Source organism: Zootoca vivipara, chromosome 10, assembly GCF_963506605.1.
Source record: "Zootoca vivipara chromosome 10, rZooViv1.1, whole genome shotgun sequence".
NCBI classification, from domain to species: domain Eukaryota; kingdom Metazoa; phylum Chordata; class Lepidosauria; order Squamata; family Lacertidae; genus Zootoca; species Zootoca vivipara.
The window spans coordinates 45,010,270-45,029,105 of NC_083285.1; the positions used below are offsets into that span (position 1 = coordinate 45,010,270).

Here is an 18,836-nt window from a genome sequence, read left to right on the forward strand (position 1 = left end):
ATGTATCCTAACTTTGAGTCCTGGAAGACCTGCTCCCTGCCCTGCAGGTCTTTTCCCCACCTGGCTGGGGGTGGGGCACAGCCTTGACTGACTCCAGCTACAAAAGCTAAGGCTGTTGGACAGACACTTGTGCTTTGGTATTGCTTTGGGAGATTTATATGGAAATTGTCCAGTTGGTTGTGTATTTTTTAGTGTTTTATTTCTTGTTAATGACTACTTTTGTTATGCTGTAGTTATGTATTTTTTCATGTTTGTAAGCTGCCTTGAGCATGGTTTGAACTGCACAAAGGTGGCATAAAATAAAATTATGCATATGTATTTACGGTATGCTTGCATTATTTTTTTCTACCCCCATTCATTTCAATGCAAAGGAAACAAAAAGTAAAAATGGAAGGGGGAAACTATCAATTAAGCATCATTTGCAGACTGAAATCAACAGCAGCAGCAGATCGTATTTGAGAGATTGATTTCCTTTCCAGTCACGGAACGAATAAACAAACATTAGCAGTTTCTATCCCCATGGAAATTTTCATCAGAATTCTTCGACATCCCTGTAAAGACATGCTGTCGGAAATTAATAAATAATAATAATAATACTGTGTTGCTGCTTTTTATTATTATTATGCTTTGTATTTTTGTGTTTTTATAATGTAAACCACCTGGTAATCCTTGGATGAAGGGCAGTATAGAAATTTAAAAATAGAACAACATCAACAACAACAACAACAACAACAACAACAACAAGATATCTAGGAAGTGAACAGTGGTTTCTTAGATTGGTCTCTTAGCCAGGGGTAAGTTTTTTCTCCATCTATATTTTGTTTTAGCAGAGTGTTATCCAGCTTCTTTTTTAAAAGCATCTTTCTGTGCTAACTTTTATCTTCCTTTCTCTGCTTTGCTTTCTTTGATTCCTGTTTGACATGCCTAATATGGAATTACCAAAAACTTCATAATGGATTGAACAGGCCTCCACTGATTATCGGCGGATGACTGTTCCATCCATTATGAAATGTTCTGCAGTGTTCTCATTATGCAGAAAGTTCCCTGGAATTTTTGTCTATTCCAAGAGGAAGCATCCTCCCTCATATTGTATTTTCCTTCTTTAATGTAGAGTACATCCAGATGCTGGGGAAAGGGATACATTGAGCTTCCACCCCACCCCCTTTTTTATTATTACTGTGAATCAGAATTGGCCTGTTGTTCTCTGGATTTAATGCATAGTCCATACATATGGTAGTTTCATGGATAGCTTACCATATTTTCCCTACTTTCTGTGCAATCAACAAGTCCCTGCAAGAAGCATGCACGAGTGTTAGAATATGTCAGGGTGATCTTATTCTTTTCTTTGTTTAGCCTGTGCCATTTCATTTATTTTTGCACTTTCAGAAACGAGTTGGAAAATTTGATTAGCGATCTGCCATTCAACTGAGTGGTGATAACACCCATCATTCTGTTAAGACATGGTGCTCACATTTAAGATCTAGACATGATCTGAGACACATCTTTACAATTATCACAAAAGCTTTTGAGGATACAAATAGCATCCGCTGAGGGGATCTAAGTGGGAAATTTCCTCCAAATGAAAATACACTTTCAGAGGAAGGGTTTTCCTCAGAAGTGCAGCAGGACCAGAAAAGTTAAATCCCTCCTCACCAAACCTGCTTTTGGTCTCAATAATTGTTGTCATCACCCACAGCAGCTATTTTTTGTACACTTAAAAAAAAAAACCAACCATGCACATTCAATGTAAAGATGCGTTCAATGTCACACGTTGTTGTTTGCATCCATCTGTCTCAAGAGACAATAGAGTGCACCTCAAGGGGTGAAGTCAAACCGCTGCATTTGCACACCAAAGTGACACCCCCTCTCTGGCTGCAAGCACTAGATTCTTGAAATGTAATCTTATCATTCCAGTTGCTTATACCTTTATGTGGCTACTAAAGCTTGCAACCCTGCTTGCCAACCGCCTACCATCCCCCGGCATTAAACCCCTAGAGCTTCCACTTCCTAAGCTCAATTTTCACCTTCCCAACCTCATTTCTGAAGCTGCTCTCTCTTCTGCAGCCCCACTTTGCACCCATTTTCACCCACATATCCATGCCTCCTCCTCACTCTGTGTGCCTCCCTTCTCACTCCCATACCAGAGTCTCTGCTCTTGTGCAATCTGCCTTCTCTTTGGCTGCATATCCTCCTCTGCATATCCAGGATTCTGATGAGGCACTACAGATCCTCCAATGGGGGCTGCGTGACAACAGCATTCCCTTTTTATGTATACAGCAAGATTCCATTCCCCCCCCCCACACACACACCCAAGTTTAGAGGCTCAGCACAGATGAGTAATGTCATAAGCAAACTGGGTGCCCACTTCTGAAACCAATAGCTAGTGCTCTGCCAAAATCTATCCTCCAGTTTCTCATCGGTTTTCTTCCCTGTATGAAAGAAGCTTCCTTTTTCTTTCCTGCATCACTTTCAGGGCACTAAGTAATTTCTTTAGAACTTCAGCACAGGGTTTTGTGTGTATTTTACTTCCTCAGTAAACATTTCTCCAGCCTCTCTGCAGGCTCCCCAGCTACCTGTGCTTCCTGATCTGAAAAAGCCCTATGGTAGGAGTTACCCAACAATGTCTTCCCCTGGGCTTTGGTTGCAACATGGGTACCTTGGGAGGCTGCAGAGTACAGACCACTGGGGAAATGCTTTGTAGGGTGAAAGGAAGGACACTCACAAACACCCCTTGGTCACTTTGAAAGTAAGGAAAGGGCGGCAACAGCAACAACAAACCCCATACCACCCAGGAGGGTGCCACTGAAAATAACCCGTTTGGTTATTTTTGAATGCAATTTCTCCCTCATCAATTGATGGAGAATGGTTTGGGGAGGGGATGCAGGAGACATTGTTGTAACAGCACTGCCAAGAGGTGCAGCTCCCCTAGACAAGAAGATGATTCAAGGGTCAGTTTCACCCTAACGTTGAAAGCCTAATTGCAGAAGACGGAATATGGCCGTATGCATTTAGCAGGAATTCTCTTGGAAATGGCATAGTGTGTGAGAGAGGGAGGGAGGTAGAGAGAGAGAGAGAGAGAGGGAGGGAGGGAGGGAGAGGGAGAGGGAGAGGGAGAGGGAGAGGGAGAGGGAGAGAGAGAGAGAGAGAGAGAGAGAGAGAGAGGGAGAGAGAGAGAGAGAGAGAGAGAGAGAGAAGCCAGGGACAAGCAGAGGAAATGGGGAACACAATAAGAGGAATGATACCGCCATCCCTCCTCCTCCAGACACATTGGGGAATTCCTTAAGGAGCAATCAAAGCATCACAAGAGATGGAATGACCTATCAAAGGACACAGGAAGACCAGAAGCAGAGCTGGGATGACTACTTGGAAGGAACCTCATGGTGTGTTCACAGCTTCACATCTCAGCCACCATTGGCTGGGGAGGACCACACTTGCTCCAGGGATGCAAATAAAACCCACTCCATTTTCAGAAATGGCTTTTTATGATAGAATTAAAAGGCAACAACATCCCAGTACCTTCCGTTCTCCCCTCCCCTCCACATTTCCTTCTCCAGACTTTCCGTTTGCTCCTCTGTGCTCTTTGCTTTCCTGCCAAGCTGTGAGGAGCAACCCAGATTTGGCTACAGCCATCTCCAGCCCCCTAATCTAAACAAATGGAAACAATTTGTCCGCTCCAGAGCCTCATGTTAGGCATCCTCCAGCTTTTCCTCAAATAACTCGAGAGATACAGTAAACCTGCTGATGCTGCTGTTCTGCCTTCGGTGGGAAGCAAGCCAATATTGATTCCCTTATATGCCTCAGCCAGGAACGGACCCACCAAACCCTCTCACACAGTTTTTGGGAGGAGAAGCCAGGAAAGCCTCTGGCTGGGATTTCCAACTGGCCAGAATGCTTGTTGCCAGAACGGGAGTGTGCAAAGCCAGGAAAATCAAGTCCAATTTAGCACTTAAGAGAGCATACATTAAATGTTACCATGCACTTGGGTCCTTTAAAGTATTGCACAGCAGCAGCAGCGGCTGTCTCTACCCAGAAGGCTGTCGGTGGGACTGCTCTGCAGCTCTTAAATAGGTCGTGCAAAAAAAGATGACTAGCACCATATTGTAGGGGGCATCTGGGGAGACTTGCATTTGTAGGTGTTGGTCTCTCTGTTATCAAAGAAGACAAGTTGGTGACAGCAAGCAGACCCTGAGCCATGAACAACACGGGAAAAGAGATCAGAACTTCAGAAGCTGCTTTATACTGAATCAGACCACTGGTCCCTCTAGCTCAGTATGGACTGGCAGTGGCTCCACAGAATTTCTCCCCAGCCTTACCTGGAGGTACCAGGGATTGAACATGGGACCTTCTCTATGTATAGATGCTGCACCACTGAGCTACAGACCTCCCCCAATGAATGCCTTATGCTTCTGCCGTTTGTGCAGTTTTCAGTGGAAACTGCAGCGTTGATAGAAATTATTTTCATTTTTTCTTTTTAAAAAGAGTACGCTATTATCTTTTTGAAAATATCAGTTGGATGTATGCATACACATCCACACATTTTTATTTAAATTGCATTATCTGTTGGCTATTTCAATACTACTGCTGTTACTAATAGATTGGCTTATTGTCATAGTAACTTAAATCATTTCCAAGACTTCTTTCCCAACATTGTTGTAATTTGTTGTTTGATTTCAGCACTGAATAAACTTCTGCCAACAATCCAGAGAGTCTTTTATTGTCACACATGCTACCCACATTTTTTAATATAATACATTATCTTATACAACATCACTCTGGCCTATGCCATAGTATTTTATTTCCAGTCCTCTACTGGTGGAAAATCTTGTTTCCTTCCATTTGGGGCCATTAATACTTGAGCAATGACAAACATATTTCCTAGCCTTTCCTGATACTTATTATGAATTAGCCCAGCCAATCTACCAAATACAATAGCAAAACTGTGAGAACTATTACCAGCTTGCACCCCAGATTACTTTAACTGCACACATCTAACAATAAAAGGTGCCCGATCTTGATCTCCAACAGGATATGTTACGAAAGAAACAATTCACACAACCTTTGTTTCCTCCCTCACAACACCAGGACCTGGGTTCATACAATGAAGCTGAATGGTAGAAGATAAGAGCAGTCAAAACATAGTACATACTTGAACTATGGAATTCACTGCTACAAGATGTGGTGTTGGCCACAAATCTAGATGGCTTTAAAAAGGCATGAGGGAAATTCCTGGAGGAATCATAAAATTATAGGGTTGGAAGGTCCTCCAAGGGCCATCTAGTCCAATGTCCTGCAATGCAGGAATCTCTACTAAGGCATCCCTAACAGATGGCCACCCAACCTCTACTTTAAACCACAAAGGGAGGAGAGTCCATCAACTCTCAAGGGAGACCGTTCCACTGTTAAACAGCTCGTATTGTCAGAAAGTTCTTCCTGAGGTTTAGTTGGAATCTCCTTTCTGGTACCTTGAATCCATTAGTTTGGGTCCTATCTTCTGAAGCAGAAGAAAACAAGCTTGCCCCATCCTCCACATGACAGCCCTTTAGATATTTGAAGATGACTATCATATCTCCTCAGACTCCTCTTTCCCAGGCTAAACATACCCAGTTCCTTCAATGGTTCCTCATAAGGCTTGGTTTCCAGGCCCTTTGATAATTTTGGTCACCCTCCTCTGCACAGGATAGAAGGCAGCCCTGTTTAGGGAAGCTTTTAATGTTTGATGGATTTCTGTATTTTAGTGTTTTGTTGGAAGCCGCCCAGAGTGGCTGGGGGAACCCGGCCAGATGGGCGGGGTATAAATAATAAATTATTATTATTATTATTATTATTATTTATTGAGTCAGACCACTGGTCCACTTTGCTCAGGATGAAGAGGTATCTAGCCAAGTGAGGTGGAGAAAGGCCCACTCATTTGTCACTATGGTAACAGAGCTTACTCTATAAGATGCTGATGGGTACTTAGCCAACTAGCTAAGGCCATGGTCTTAACAAAGGAGCTGGTTTGACTGGTTCAGCAGGCTTCCTCTTATGGATTCTAACCTTACATACATTGGGTCACAGGCCTAGATGGTACCCACAGATATCATCCAGACCAAACCCTAGAACCATAACATTGTGGAATTAGAAGGGACCCTAAGGGCCATTTAGTCCAACCCCCTGCAATGCAGGAGGCCCATATGAGGACTGAACCCATGACCCTGGCATTATCAACAACACACCAGTTAAGCTAATTGCCAAACCCGCAACACTATTGTGGAATCTGGACACGGATATGAGCTGCCACACCGTCCGGCCACGTAGTTTGCCTTCTCCACTGTGATGAGCTGTTTCTTTCTAAAGCCACATCTATATCTAACAATAGGGACACAGGTGGCACTGTGGGTTAAACCACAGAGCCTAGGGCTTGCCGATCAGAAGGTTGGCGGTTCGAATCCCTGCGATGGGGTGAGATCCCATTGCTCGGTCCCAGCTCCTGCCAACCTAGCAGTTTGAAAGCACGTCAAAGTGCAAGTAGAGAAATAGGTACCACTACAGTGGGAAGGTAAACGGCATTTCCGTGTGCTGCTCTGGTTCACCAGCAGCAGCTTTGTCATGCTGGCCACATGACCTGGAAGCTGTACGCTGGCTCCCTCGGCCAATAATGCGAGATGAGCGCCACAACCCCAGAGTCGGTCACGACTGGACCTAATGGTCAGGGGTCCCTTTACCTTTACCTTTTATATCTAACGATTAGCAGCAGAAAGTGCTGTGCAAATCTTTTGGAGTGTAAATCTTAGCATCTCCTCTTGGGCGGGTGATGCTAAGATTTCACAGCGACTGAATTCACCTTGGTTCGGATTCTGGCACGAAGTTCACCATCCATTTCTGTTGTTCAACAGATGACAGGCTGCAATCCCTTCCCCCTTTCCTGGGCTGGGGGCCCAGTCCGCCTGCGCTTACTCCCAAGTAGACATGCCTCCCTCCACCCTTTCTCTGGCTCTCACAGGGCCCAGCAAAGGGGCCGGGATGAGCAGGCACGGAGCTTGAAAGGAGGCAGGATCTGCTCTTTTTTTTTTTTTTTTGCAGAGGAAAGAGTTAACGCGGCAGAAACCTAACACCCGCTGGAGCCGTAGAGCCCAAAAGCGGAGGGGAGAAAGGGGACGGGACGGGAGCCTCGCAGGCGGGCTGTGCCGGCGGTTTGAGTTGCCTCTGCCAACAACAAGCTATTAAAGACATGGGACTCCGGGCTGGCTTGGCTAGCAGAGGGGATCCAGTGTGCAGAGGGGACTGACCGGCAAAGCAGAGGAGCGGAAACTTTCAGGGATCTTGAAAGGCGGCGGAGGCGGCGGTGGCGCGCCACTCTTCCAGGGTGAGCCTGCTGGTGGTCACGGGCTAGGTGTCCCGGGGATGGATCCAGGCAGATGAAGAACTCCTTGGCCTTCCGCCCCTTTGCAGCCCCCGGCCCGTTCCTTCCTCCGTGTCACCTTTGCGCGCGCGCGCGTGTGTATGCTTAGCTTGCAAAACTCCAGCCCGGGCGCCCCTAATCAAACGCACATGCCTCGGCGGCAGCAGCCTTTGCCTTCCCCTCGCGCTCCAGCCGTGCCAGCCCCTCCGCCTCTTCTGCAAGGCTTGCATATTCCTGCTTCCCTTGAAGTTCCGCAGCCGCTGTGCAAACTTCCAAAGGGTCAAAAGAACACACAGATTTCTTCTTCTTCTTCTTCTTCTTCTTCTTCTTCTTCTTCTTCTTCTTCTTCTTCTTCTTCTTCTTCTTCTTCTTCTTCTTCTTCTTCTTCTTCTTCTTCTTCTTCTTCTTCTTCTTCTTCTTCTTCTTCTTCTTCTTCTTCTTCTTCTTCTTCTTCTTCTTCAAATGCAAGGGGTGCTGCTTCACCAGAGGGCAGAAGTCAGCTGTCTTTTAGGCAGCTTTCCCAAACTCTTCAAAGGCACGGTTTGCTAGAGCGGAAACAGAGCTCTTCTCTCCTTCCCCATCCCTAGCAGAAATAGTATTTTTTTTAAAAAAAAAAATGTGCAAATTGCCCTGTCAAGCAACAAAACTTCCCTTTGAATGAGGGTGTTTGGTTCTCGTTCTGGGTGTTTGTTTGTTTGTTTTGCTCCAGCTTTTCTTCCCATTTTGCAGATCACAAAACTGAGGCAGGCTATTATTTGGAGTTCTCAATTGCACACATGTGCAGACTAAAATTAAAGCATCCTTTCAGATGTTCGGATAGGGTGGGCACTGCAGACAAACTGCCCCACCTAAGTATAGGTGGTATAAGTCAGCTTCCTATGCTACTATGTTCATAAGATTTAAACACACACACACCAGACTTTTAACATTTCTAATACTACTGAGAGTTCATTTTTAGAACAGGAAACTTTCTGGCAAGGAAGAAAGATCAGTTAACAATCTAAACTCTGCCTTCCCGACCGGATGAGCTGTGTTCATCCAAAATTCTCCCTGAATGGGAGGGATCTTTCAAGATCACTATAAATAACACTTATCTCAGTTAAGACATCCTGGAGGGAAATATCCCCATGTAATTACTGTGATGTCTGTAGTCATGGCAGGGTGCTTAAGAAAGGTGGTGAAAAGGGGTAACTTAAGGAAGTTATTATATAAGTAAGATGTGTATTAACACGTATTATTGTTTTCCAGCTTATGGTACCTTTCTAAATGGTAAATTATAGGAACAAGACTAGATGTAATGTGGAAGGTCTGTTGATAATACCTATGTCTTCTTGTTTGGTTAAAAGCAACTGCTGGGGGAGGGGGGATCTGGATTGCAGGGTGGCGAAGAGGGACTGCCCTTCCCACCCACAATCCACACCATTTCCCCATCTTAAATAAAGATGCAAGCAAACAAAAAAGCAAAAGGAAGATACAGGAACAACACAGGTCCCTGTGGTTAATAGCAGTGCCTGGTGGCAGCAGTAAATTAGAGACACTGCACAGCAGGGAAAGTTAATCTCCTCCTCTTCCACTGCTGCAACCCCGATCCAAATCCCATTCCCATGGGTGCTTTTAACTGAAGATAAAGGACTCTGAGAAATCCAGTCACAGATCTTCCACATCACATCCTGTTCAGCCCTTATCAAGCTTTCCCTTGGCCAGTAAAGGAATTGCTGATTTTCAAGTTGTTTCTTTGAAGCTCCTGGTCTGGAGATGTATCACCTCTGCTACATGTTCTGTACAACCAATGGAGTGATCCTGTGCAGGTCTACTCAAAAGAAAAGGTCTATTGAGGAAGTATGCAGAAGATTATGGCCCACAGGAGCTATTCATCATCTCTGAGGGCAGAAGGAACAATCGTGTTACTTGCTGTAGAGTAATTTACCATCTGTGCAAACAGGAAATACCTAGAAAGAAGAGAGAGAATCGTATTCACGGAGGTGCTATATCAATGCTTTCAGGTTTCAAAAACATGACTGACAACCTCTAACCATAAGAGAATAACTCATTTGGTATTTTAAGGGGGCTTGAGAGATTGGGTTGTAAAAACTCTTACAGTGGGAGGGTGGTACTCAACGAAGTCTTTATTTAGAGTAGACTGAAATAAACAGACTCTTAAATTAGTCTACTCTAAGTAAAAACTTAGTTGAATACCACCCCTACACTGTAAGACATGGGTTGGCAAACTAAGGCCCACGGTGCTGGATCAGGCCAAATTGCCTTCTGGATCTGGCCTGCGGACGGTCCGGGAATCACCGTGCCAATCGCCAGTGTGCATGTTCTTTCCCTCTCCCTCCCTCTCACTCACACGGCAGCGCCTCCTCCCTCCCTCCTCCTGGCTTCTCCCCGCCCTGCCTAGAGGAGGAAGGGGGCTGGGCTTTGTTGGTGCCAGCAGCAGCAGCACTCGAGTGGCCACCATTTTAAGCAGCCCCTCCCTGGAGCCCTTTCATGTGCCGCTCATTGTCCTGCCGCCAGCCCCTGCCGCTCGCAAGACATAGGTTAGCAGCCACTGGACCTCGTGGTGCTCTTTCATCATCTTTCCCCCCCCAAAAATATAGTCCAGCCCCCCACAAGGTCTAAAGGACAGTGGACCAGCCCCCTGTTGAAAAAGTTTGCTGACCCCTGTTATAAGAATTTATCCAACCCATCTCCTCAAACCCACTGGCGGAGGAAGAGGAGTGTGGGGGGAGCACGATTCCAGTGGGGTGCCATCGTGATTATATACCCCACTGCGCTGGGCGCCACACCCCCAGGACACGTGGCACACCCCACCCCCGCTTGCTCCCCCCCCCAGTGCCAGAGCATAAAGCTCCGCCACTGCTCAACCCCCCCCAAAATATCAAGAATGTTCCCTCGTGACTAGAGGCAGTCAGCCATGTTTTTGAGACCTGAAAGGACTGATATAGCACCTCTCTGAAGAGGATTCGTTCTCGCTCTTCTTTCTTTTTGCTTGCCTGCCTTACCTTCTCCTTTTTTCTGAGGTGTTTTTAGTCACAGAGAATCGAGGCCCAGAAACACCCTGCACTTTCACATCCTCTCGATTTCAGTTCCCTTTGTGTTTCCTTCTCTTCTCTGCCAGGTCACTATGGAAACCATCCGCATGCAAGTACCTTTGGTCATCCTTGTACTCCCACTATTTGTATTTGGGGCTCCCGCTGATGCATCTGGCCCCCAAGACGTCACCATCACCTCAAGCAGTTGCAAACGTTGCTGTGATTCCCTGGACACACCTGGCTCCTCCGAGGCCAGTCCTGGCAGAAACAGTCCCCCCACCTTGCCCTATACTATTCCAGAGGTGCGTCCATATATCAACATTACCATTCTGAAGGGTAAGTGCATATTCAGCTACTCCTCTCCCTTCATTCTTTCCTCCCAGCATCACCTCAGTGCCTAAAATCATATTTTAAGCTTCCCAATGGGCCAGGGGATGTACTTGAATTTTGCCTATAGTAACAACACTTCCGTGTGAAGTGTTGTTACTATATATATGCTTGTGTGTACAGTGGTACCTCTACTTACGAATAACTCTACTTACGAATGTTTCTACTTACGAAGGGAGCTCCGTCCGCCATCTTGGATGCGGTTTAGATAGGATTTTTTCTACTTACGAATTTTTAGATAGGGTTGCTTCGACTTACGAATTTTTTCTCCCAATGCATTCCTATGGGATTCAACTTACAAATTTTTTCGACTTACAAATGTGTGTTCGGAACGCATTAAATTCGTAAGTAGAGGTACCACTGTATATAACATATATAGAAATGTAAGTTGAGTGGTTAATGTGCAAAGCAACTGGCCATTGTGCACATTTACCAGGCCTCATGGAGAGCACATAATCATTCCATGAAGCGGAAATTGTGCGCATTTCCGGGTCAATCAATTAGGTTTGTTAGGGATTGTGCATACTGGCCAGAGAATGTACAAAATTCAATCAAGATATGCACATTTCCCAACATCTGTTGGCAATTAGGCATATTGACCATGAAAAGTGCACAATTTCCTCTTCATGAAAGGATTATGGGTAGAATTCAATGTCACACTAAGGCCATGTTCCATCAGCCCAAGCTTTTCAGATTGCCAGATAAAACAATCTCCTCCACCCCTGCACAGTGTTCAGGGTGTGTGTCTCCTGACCATCCAATGCAGAACTGGGGACGGTATGGAGGGAGAAAATGTTGGTGGAGGCAGCTAGTGGGATTCACTGCACTGGCTTTCCTAAGTGCAGCAACTCAAATGAATCCGACCCTATATGAACATTCTGCATGAGACCCAATGAATGTGCACAACGGTCAGCCGTTACACATATTAACCACTCAATTCACATTCCCCTGAATATGTACAATATGATTGTGTATGAGTGTGTGTGTGTGTGTGTGTGTGATCTACAAGTTTGTTTGTAACTAAAGTTGCCCATAAGTAACATTCCTCAGTGCTGGGTAAGTTGCTCATCTGTCTGTAGCAGAACCATAAAAGTCAAAGGAATGGCTCCATTTGGTTAGAAAAGCCTGGAATCAGTTCAGGGCCAAGACCAAAAGTTATCCTCTTCAGGCCCAATGCAAAGCAGGCAGAGGTTGCCAGCGTGCAACTAATTGAGGAAAGTCGGCCTAGTGGTAGCATATGTTTTACTTGGCTGCAGCTTCCTATCTCTGAGGGCTTCCAAAGACGCTTCTTCTCCAGCTGTCCCTACATGTGGGACAGAGCTGCTGCTTTTGCCCTGCCTTCCGTCACAGATCCTTCCCCACAGCCCTCCTCCTTCGCTGGCAGCTGTGTCATCCTTTTATCACGATGAGTGCCAAGGATGCTGCAAAATGCATGGAAACATATTGTAAGGGAGGGTTCCAAGCCCACCCACCAAACCATGGGTGTCCTAAGCCTTTGCCACAACCCTCCTTTCTCTTTTTTTTTCTCTCTCTCTCCCTACAGGAGATAAAGGAGATCAAGGAGAACCTGGGATTCCTGGGAAATGGGGCAAAGAGGGGCCCCCGGGTGAACGGGGAGCCCAGGGCCCAAAGGGCAGCAAGGGGCAGATGGGTGCCCCTGGAGATCCTTGCAAGCACCAGTACGCAGCCTTCTCGGTTGGCCGCAAGAAGGCGCTCCACAGCAGTGAAGGCTACCAGGCCTTGATCTTCGACACGGTCTTCGTGAACCTCTACAGCCACTTTGACATGTTCAAGGGCAAGTTCTACTGCTACGTGGCTGGCCTGTACTTCTTCAGCCTGAACGTCCACACCTGGAACTTCAAGGAGACCTACATGCACGTCATGCGGAACGACCAGGAAGAGGTCATCCTCTACGCCCAGCCCAGCGACCGCAGCATCATGCAGAGCCAAAGCCTGATGCTGGAGCTGCGGGAGAACGATGAGGTCTGGGTGCGCCTCTACAAGCGAGAGCGCGACAACGCCATCTACAGTGACAACGTGGACATCTACATCACCTTCAGCGGCTACCTGATCAAGCCCAGCCTTGAGTAGCTGCTTGCCTCTCGAGCACCTCCGCTGCCCTCCTAAGCATGACTGTTCACACTGCCTGTAAGCTGCTGCAAATCATACACAGAAGGACTGGAAGCATCCGAAGAATGCGGGGCCATTCAAGAAGACCATTTCACTAGAGTATTAAGATGAAAGAAAGCAGTCTTTGGAATCAAAAGGGATCATTGCATTCAAGGGAAATGTTTTGCTGACTGATTCATAAGTCTGCTTGTTTTCAGACGAGCTCGTGAGGTTAGAGCTGGGGTTTCTAGGTTATCTGAAATCTTCACACCTTCTACCCCAGACATTTCCCTCATTAGAATATTGGTGCATGGACTTGGAAAGTGGTGCTTCCTTACCAGCATGCTCTAAGTGCTCTTGTTGTACATGAAGGACACAGCTGAATTGAGCAGTCTCAAGTGAGTGACATCTTCACTAAACACACCCCGGCAGTCACTATTTTTGCGCAATGAGTTCCCCTGGTGCAATGGGACCTTCCTCCCTCTTCTCCCGAAATCTGGATGGGAGGGTCAGGAGAACCCCCAAAATGGCTCATGCAGAGAGGGGAGGCAATTCTGCATGGCAAGCAGAAATGCTTTCTCTGATGGAGCAATTGCCATAGCTTGACTCTGAATCCCACCCATTGGGTGCATGCCATGCTCGTCTCTGAACAGGTTTTGTAGCTCTGTAGGCTGAAAGTTAGATCTCTTCAGTAGGCTGTGCACACAAAGGTCAGAATCCAGCCCACAAATTGTGCATGAGATCAATGGGGCTTACACGACTGTGAACTGGATTGTAGCCTGTGATTTTAGAACTTGTCAGCTGAACAGTCATGTTTAAAATAGGTGTGCAAAAGATACAGGGAAGTTGAAAGAAAGGAATGGTGCAACTACCTTTTTGTAAACCTCTGTTTGCCATTGCCATGCAGGGCCATTTGCACATATGGGGAACATGGGCCTAGACTGGTTTAACCTTGATAATGCCTTAAGTGTTGAAGAAACAGGCCAGCTCAGGCTGGGGCAAACATCAAAGGAAAGAAAGCTTCTAGAGGGAATATTTTTTCTGGTTCTCATAAGTGAGACTTGCACTTATGTACAGGCAATGATCATTTTGGCAAAGCCCACTCCATTATCCCCACCCCCTTTTCCAGCCATTTCCAGGTTGCAGTGATGTGCATGTGCACAGTCATGAGTGCTTTAAAGCATCATTGCCTCTACTACACTGTAGAGTGCTTTTGTTCAAGATTCCAACTAGCCAGCCCTACCCACAGTGCGTAGCAAGGGAGGGGCGAAGGGGGCGGGCCGCCCCTAGCTCCACTCTGGCGGGGGCAGCACGGGGGCAGTGCCCCGGGCCCCTGGCCTCCTCTGCCCGAGCAGGAAGAAGCAGAGCACATTACAGAGCAGGTTGCCAGGCGGCGGCAAACCGCTCCGTAGCGCGCTCTGCTTCAGAGCGCGCCGGCCGAGCAGAGCAGCAGCGCCAACCCAGACGGACTGCGCATGTGCAGACATGTGCAGTCCGTCCTGGCACATGCATCGTGATGTCAGGATGCATGCACGCTGCAGAGCGACACCCCGGGCAGCCAAGTGGCACCGTTCACCACTGCCTACCCACTTTGAAGATACTCCATTCCATGCCCTTATTTCCTGATTTTCCATTCCTCCCCCTTCCATCAGTTAGTCAGTATTCTGTGTCCATTGAGCATGCCCAGCCCTTTTTTTCCTTTAAAAAATGCACACCTGTGCAAACTTTGGGTACCCCACCCCTCACCCCCGACTCTCTGTAGCTAACACCTTTTTGAGTATTGAGGCTGCTCTTTCCTATACATCATGATCCAAACAAATTCACTATTAATAATATATAGCACATCCTGAGTTGCTTTTTTAAAAATGAAAGTCATATGGCAGGCAGTGTCACAGCACTGATTAGCTGCTATTCCTGCAGGCAATTCATCAGGAAGTAGTCTGGGATAAAGCAGGGAACGGGTAGCTGCCCATCATAGGAAGGAGACCATAGCGCAGTAGTAAAAAGCCCCAGGTTCAGTTCCCCATGTCTACCTAAAAGTAACTTAAGTAGCAGAGCTGGAGACACCTTGTCTGAATCCTTGGGAAGCTGCTGTCCTGGACTAGTCAGTCCTGGACTAGATGGACCAACAATCTGACTCGAGAGAAGGCAGCTTTAATGTTCATCATCAGAAGAAGGAGTAGCAGATGATTTCTCTTTTCACCTTGTACTACCATGCGGGCACGGTAGGTGGTAGCCCCCCACGGTTCCCTGTCTTACGCCTATCCTGCAAGCTGCAGCCAGTTTAGAAGGTAGCAAAAGCAAAAACCCTTTCCCACCCACTGGCAAGCTACTTTCGCTCATCCAGAACCCTGCTCCTCCTGTTATATAGGGATGATATTGCTGATCAGCCTTACAGGAATTTTGCCAGGATTGCAGATAGGGCTGGACAATATCTGGTTTTCAAAACATGATATATCACCAACTAAACACGATGTCTGAAACAAGGTTGGAGCTATGTAGAGGCACTGGCTGGCTTCACGGTTTTTCCCACATTGTGAATTTCACATAGCACACACAAACACATCATGATTCGCGATATATCGCCAGGTCAAAAATTATGAAACCGATATCACGATATCCGTTTCAATCCAGTTTTGGACAATATAATGATCTATCGCGCAGCCCTAATTGCAGAGGTACTTTGCGCAAAGCACTCTGAAGTTTCTAAAGGGCTATGTAGTTGGCACATGGCTGTGAGCAATGTTTAGCCGTGACTTTTTATGCACAAGCTGTGAATCTGCACATGCCCTGCCAAGCGTACTCGCTGCCTCTTCCACTGCCATGTAGCCAAGTGTGCAGACAGCAGATAGGAAAGCAGAGCTCTCCTTCCAAGTTGACAGGTCTCTTAGGGGGCAAAGGGCTATGTGGGGGCAGACATTTTTGCTTTGATCCCCATGGAGAGCCCTGCAGAGCAAGGTTATGAGAAAGAGTCTGGAAAGGGGGCTTTCTTTAGATGGGGAAGTCCGGGACTGATTGGACAAGGAACCAAATTCCTCTTCTCTGCAAGGCATAAATGGAGAAACCAGCTGTTGTATATTTGCAATGCGTGGCGTCCCTGTGTCTCTCTAGGGAACAGCAGGAATTTCTAGCACAGAATCGCTTCCAGACCTGAGCTCTGAATTCCTCGAGCCTCTGCCTCCATTCCAATGTCAGCAGAGCTCTCAAATGTTCCTACCGAGAAGCTCTGCGTTTAAAGTCAATAAGGCAAAGTGTGTGGTGTGTCAGTGTTTACTGCTTGCTTTTTGGTGCAAAAAAGACTTCTGACTTTTAAAGAAGCTCCTTTGGTGCTAAACCAGGATCCTGGAGAATAATTGGTGCTTAATGAGAGAGATATTGCAGACATAGTGGACTGTGGAATTTATGGTGCTTTATAGAGAACCCAAATCACCCACCAGATTTTTCGTGTGTGTATATATTTTCCTAAATATTAAAACTTCTTTATTGCACTTTGAGATGATTTTTCTCCTTTCGTTCCCACCCTGTTTCTCTGTGGAGCAGCTATGACACTGTGTTGTGCAAGAGCCACTCTACATCCTTTCTACTTCTGCTCTGCAGGATCTGTCAAGATTTTAGCTGCTTAAGAATTGAACATTTTGTTTCTTTGCAAAAGAGGCATTTCTAAAAAGAGGGGAGACCCGGTATAGAGGTATGGCTGGAGGACTGGAACTGTAGCTCAGAAGTAGAGTATCTGCTTCCTACACAGGATGTCCCGGGTTCAAGCCTCAACATCTCCAGGTGGGGCAGGGAATAGCCTTTACCTGAAACCCTTGTGAGCTGAGTCCATGGAGCAATGCTCTGACTCTGCTTCCTGTGTTCTTATGAACATGGGAAACCTCAAGCTCTGTTGCTCAACAGGAACATGAGCTCAACAGTTGACTTTTGGCAAGATACTGCCTTTCAGTCTTACATGCCTTACAGATGTTGTGCAGCTAGAAAGCTGCTCCTTGGAGGAAGTGCAGGATAACATGGAAGCTAATTTAGGAGTAGCCCCATTCAGCTCATTGGGATTATCTTCTGGGTAACCATGCATAGACAACTGTATGTTTCAAAACGTCTGGGACTGTTTATTTTGGAGAAAAGGCGGATAAGAGGTGACATGACAGAAGTTCTATCAAATTATTCATGGCATGGAGAATGTGGATCAAGACAAGTTTTTCTCCCTCCTAGCCCTAGAACCTTTGAACAACCAATGAAGTGGAAGGTTGGAAGATTCAGAAAGTACTTCTTAATCTTAAGAATCTTGTTGTTGTTTAGTCATTTAGTCGTGTCCGACTCTTCGTGACCCCATGGACCAGAGCACGCCAGGCACCCCTGTCTTCCACTGCCTCCTGCAGTTTGGTCAAAGTCATGTTTGTAGCTTCGAGAACACTGTCCAGCCATCTCGTCCTCTGTCGCCCCCTTCTCCTTGTGCCCTCCATCTTTCCCAACATCAGGGTCTTTTCCAGGGAGTCTTCTCTTCTCATGATGTGGCCAAAGTATTGGAGCCTCAGCTTCAGGATCTGTCCTTCCAGTGAGCACTCAGGGCTGGTTTCCTTCAGAATGGATAGGTTTGATCTTCTTGCAGTCCATGGGACTCTCAAGAGTCTCCTCCAGCACCGTAATTCAAAAGCATCAATTCTTCGGCGATCAGCCTTCTTTATGGTCCAGCTCTCACTTCCATACATCACTACTGGGAAAACCATAGCTTTAACATAGCTTTTCTTAAGAAAGCACAATCTTAAATTATGGAACTTGCTCCTGCAGGGGACGTGATGGACCACCAACCAAGATGGCTTTGAAAGACAGATCCATGATGGCTATGCTTTGCCTGCATACTTGAACACAGCAATGCTTCTGAATGCCAGTTGCTGAGAACCGCAGGGGGAGAGAGTGGTCTTGTGCTCGAATCCTGCTTGTGGGTTTCCCACAGGCATCTGGTTGGCCATTTTGAGAGCAGGACGCTGGACTCAATGGACCATGGGCCTGATCCAGCAGGGTTCTTCTTGAATCTCAGAAACTAATCAGATGTTTGGCATAGCTTCCAACTCCACATGGTCTCGGCTTAGAAAGGATAACATCTCACATCACACAGCCACAACAAATGCCACACTGCTAAATACTCTATAACTGCCACCTTCACCACACACAGCACATTTTGATTCTTATCGGTAATAAGGCATTTAGCTTCTAGACTTCAGTATCTCTGTTGCTAGTCACCTGATAAATATCTGGTTTTAGTGGTTAACTGCATCCTTCCAGGATCCAGAGCACACCTAACAATCATATCACAACAGCAACAACAACAACTGGCTCATAGGTGAGGCCAGGTTGGTTTCCCCCTTGCCCTGATGTTGTGCCTCAAAGGCAGAGGGTGCAGTTTCCCAGTGTCCCTTGCTGCCCTACTTGGTGGGAGAAGCCAGAGGGTGCCTCCCTTTGATTCTGCAACCCTGGGGCAACTGGCTGTTGGACCAGAATGTTCTTCCTTGTAGAAAGAGGGGAAGCAAACTCACTTTAGAGAGATATAATGTATGCATGCAGAATTGCGTGCCTTTTGTGGTTAAACTCTAGAATTTGGGTTTCCATAACACAGAATTTTAGTCCTTGTTTTAGTGTGAATAGTTTGCCTCTGAACCTAAGACTATTGCCCTGGTCCCCGCTGTGTGACATCAGGTCAGGAGTCACTAATACTGCTCCATCTCTCACTCTCCTTCCCTGAATGTAACTTGGAATTAACGACCTTCACAAAACTCAACCTGCAGGGGTCGCTAGAGAAGTACTGGGAAAGAGGAGTGGAAAACCACTTGGCTGACACTTTGGCCCTATAACTAGCACTTATGAAGCTGGAAATAAGAGTCTCGTGGAAGAACAGGAACATTTTTCTAATTGGCTAGGAACAGCAGCGT

The 18,836-nt window shown here is 46.5% G+C and overlaps 1 protein-coding gene across 1 annotated transcript; it reads left to right on the top strand.

Annotated features, from left to right (window-relative positions):
* The first annotated feature begins 7,327 nt into the window (after window positions 1–7,327).
* Window positions 7,328–16,406, top strand: C1QTNF6 (C1q and TNF related 6). Its single transcript, XM_035128396.2, has 3 exons — window positions 7,328–7,345; window positions 10,503–10,752; window positions 12,347–16,406. The coding sequence occupies exons 2-3, from the start codon at window positions 10,509–10,511 to the stop codon at window positions 12,892–12,894; spliced, it is 792 nt and encodes a 263-aa protein (XP_034984287.2). The 5' UTR covers window positions 7,328–7,345; window positions 10,503–10,508; the 3' UTR covers window positions 12,895–16,406.
* Window positions 16,407–18,836: the final 2,430 nt, after the last annotated feature.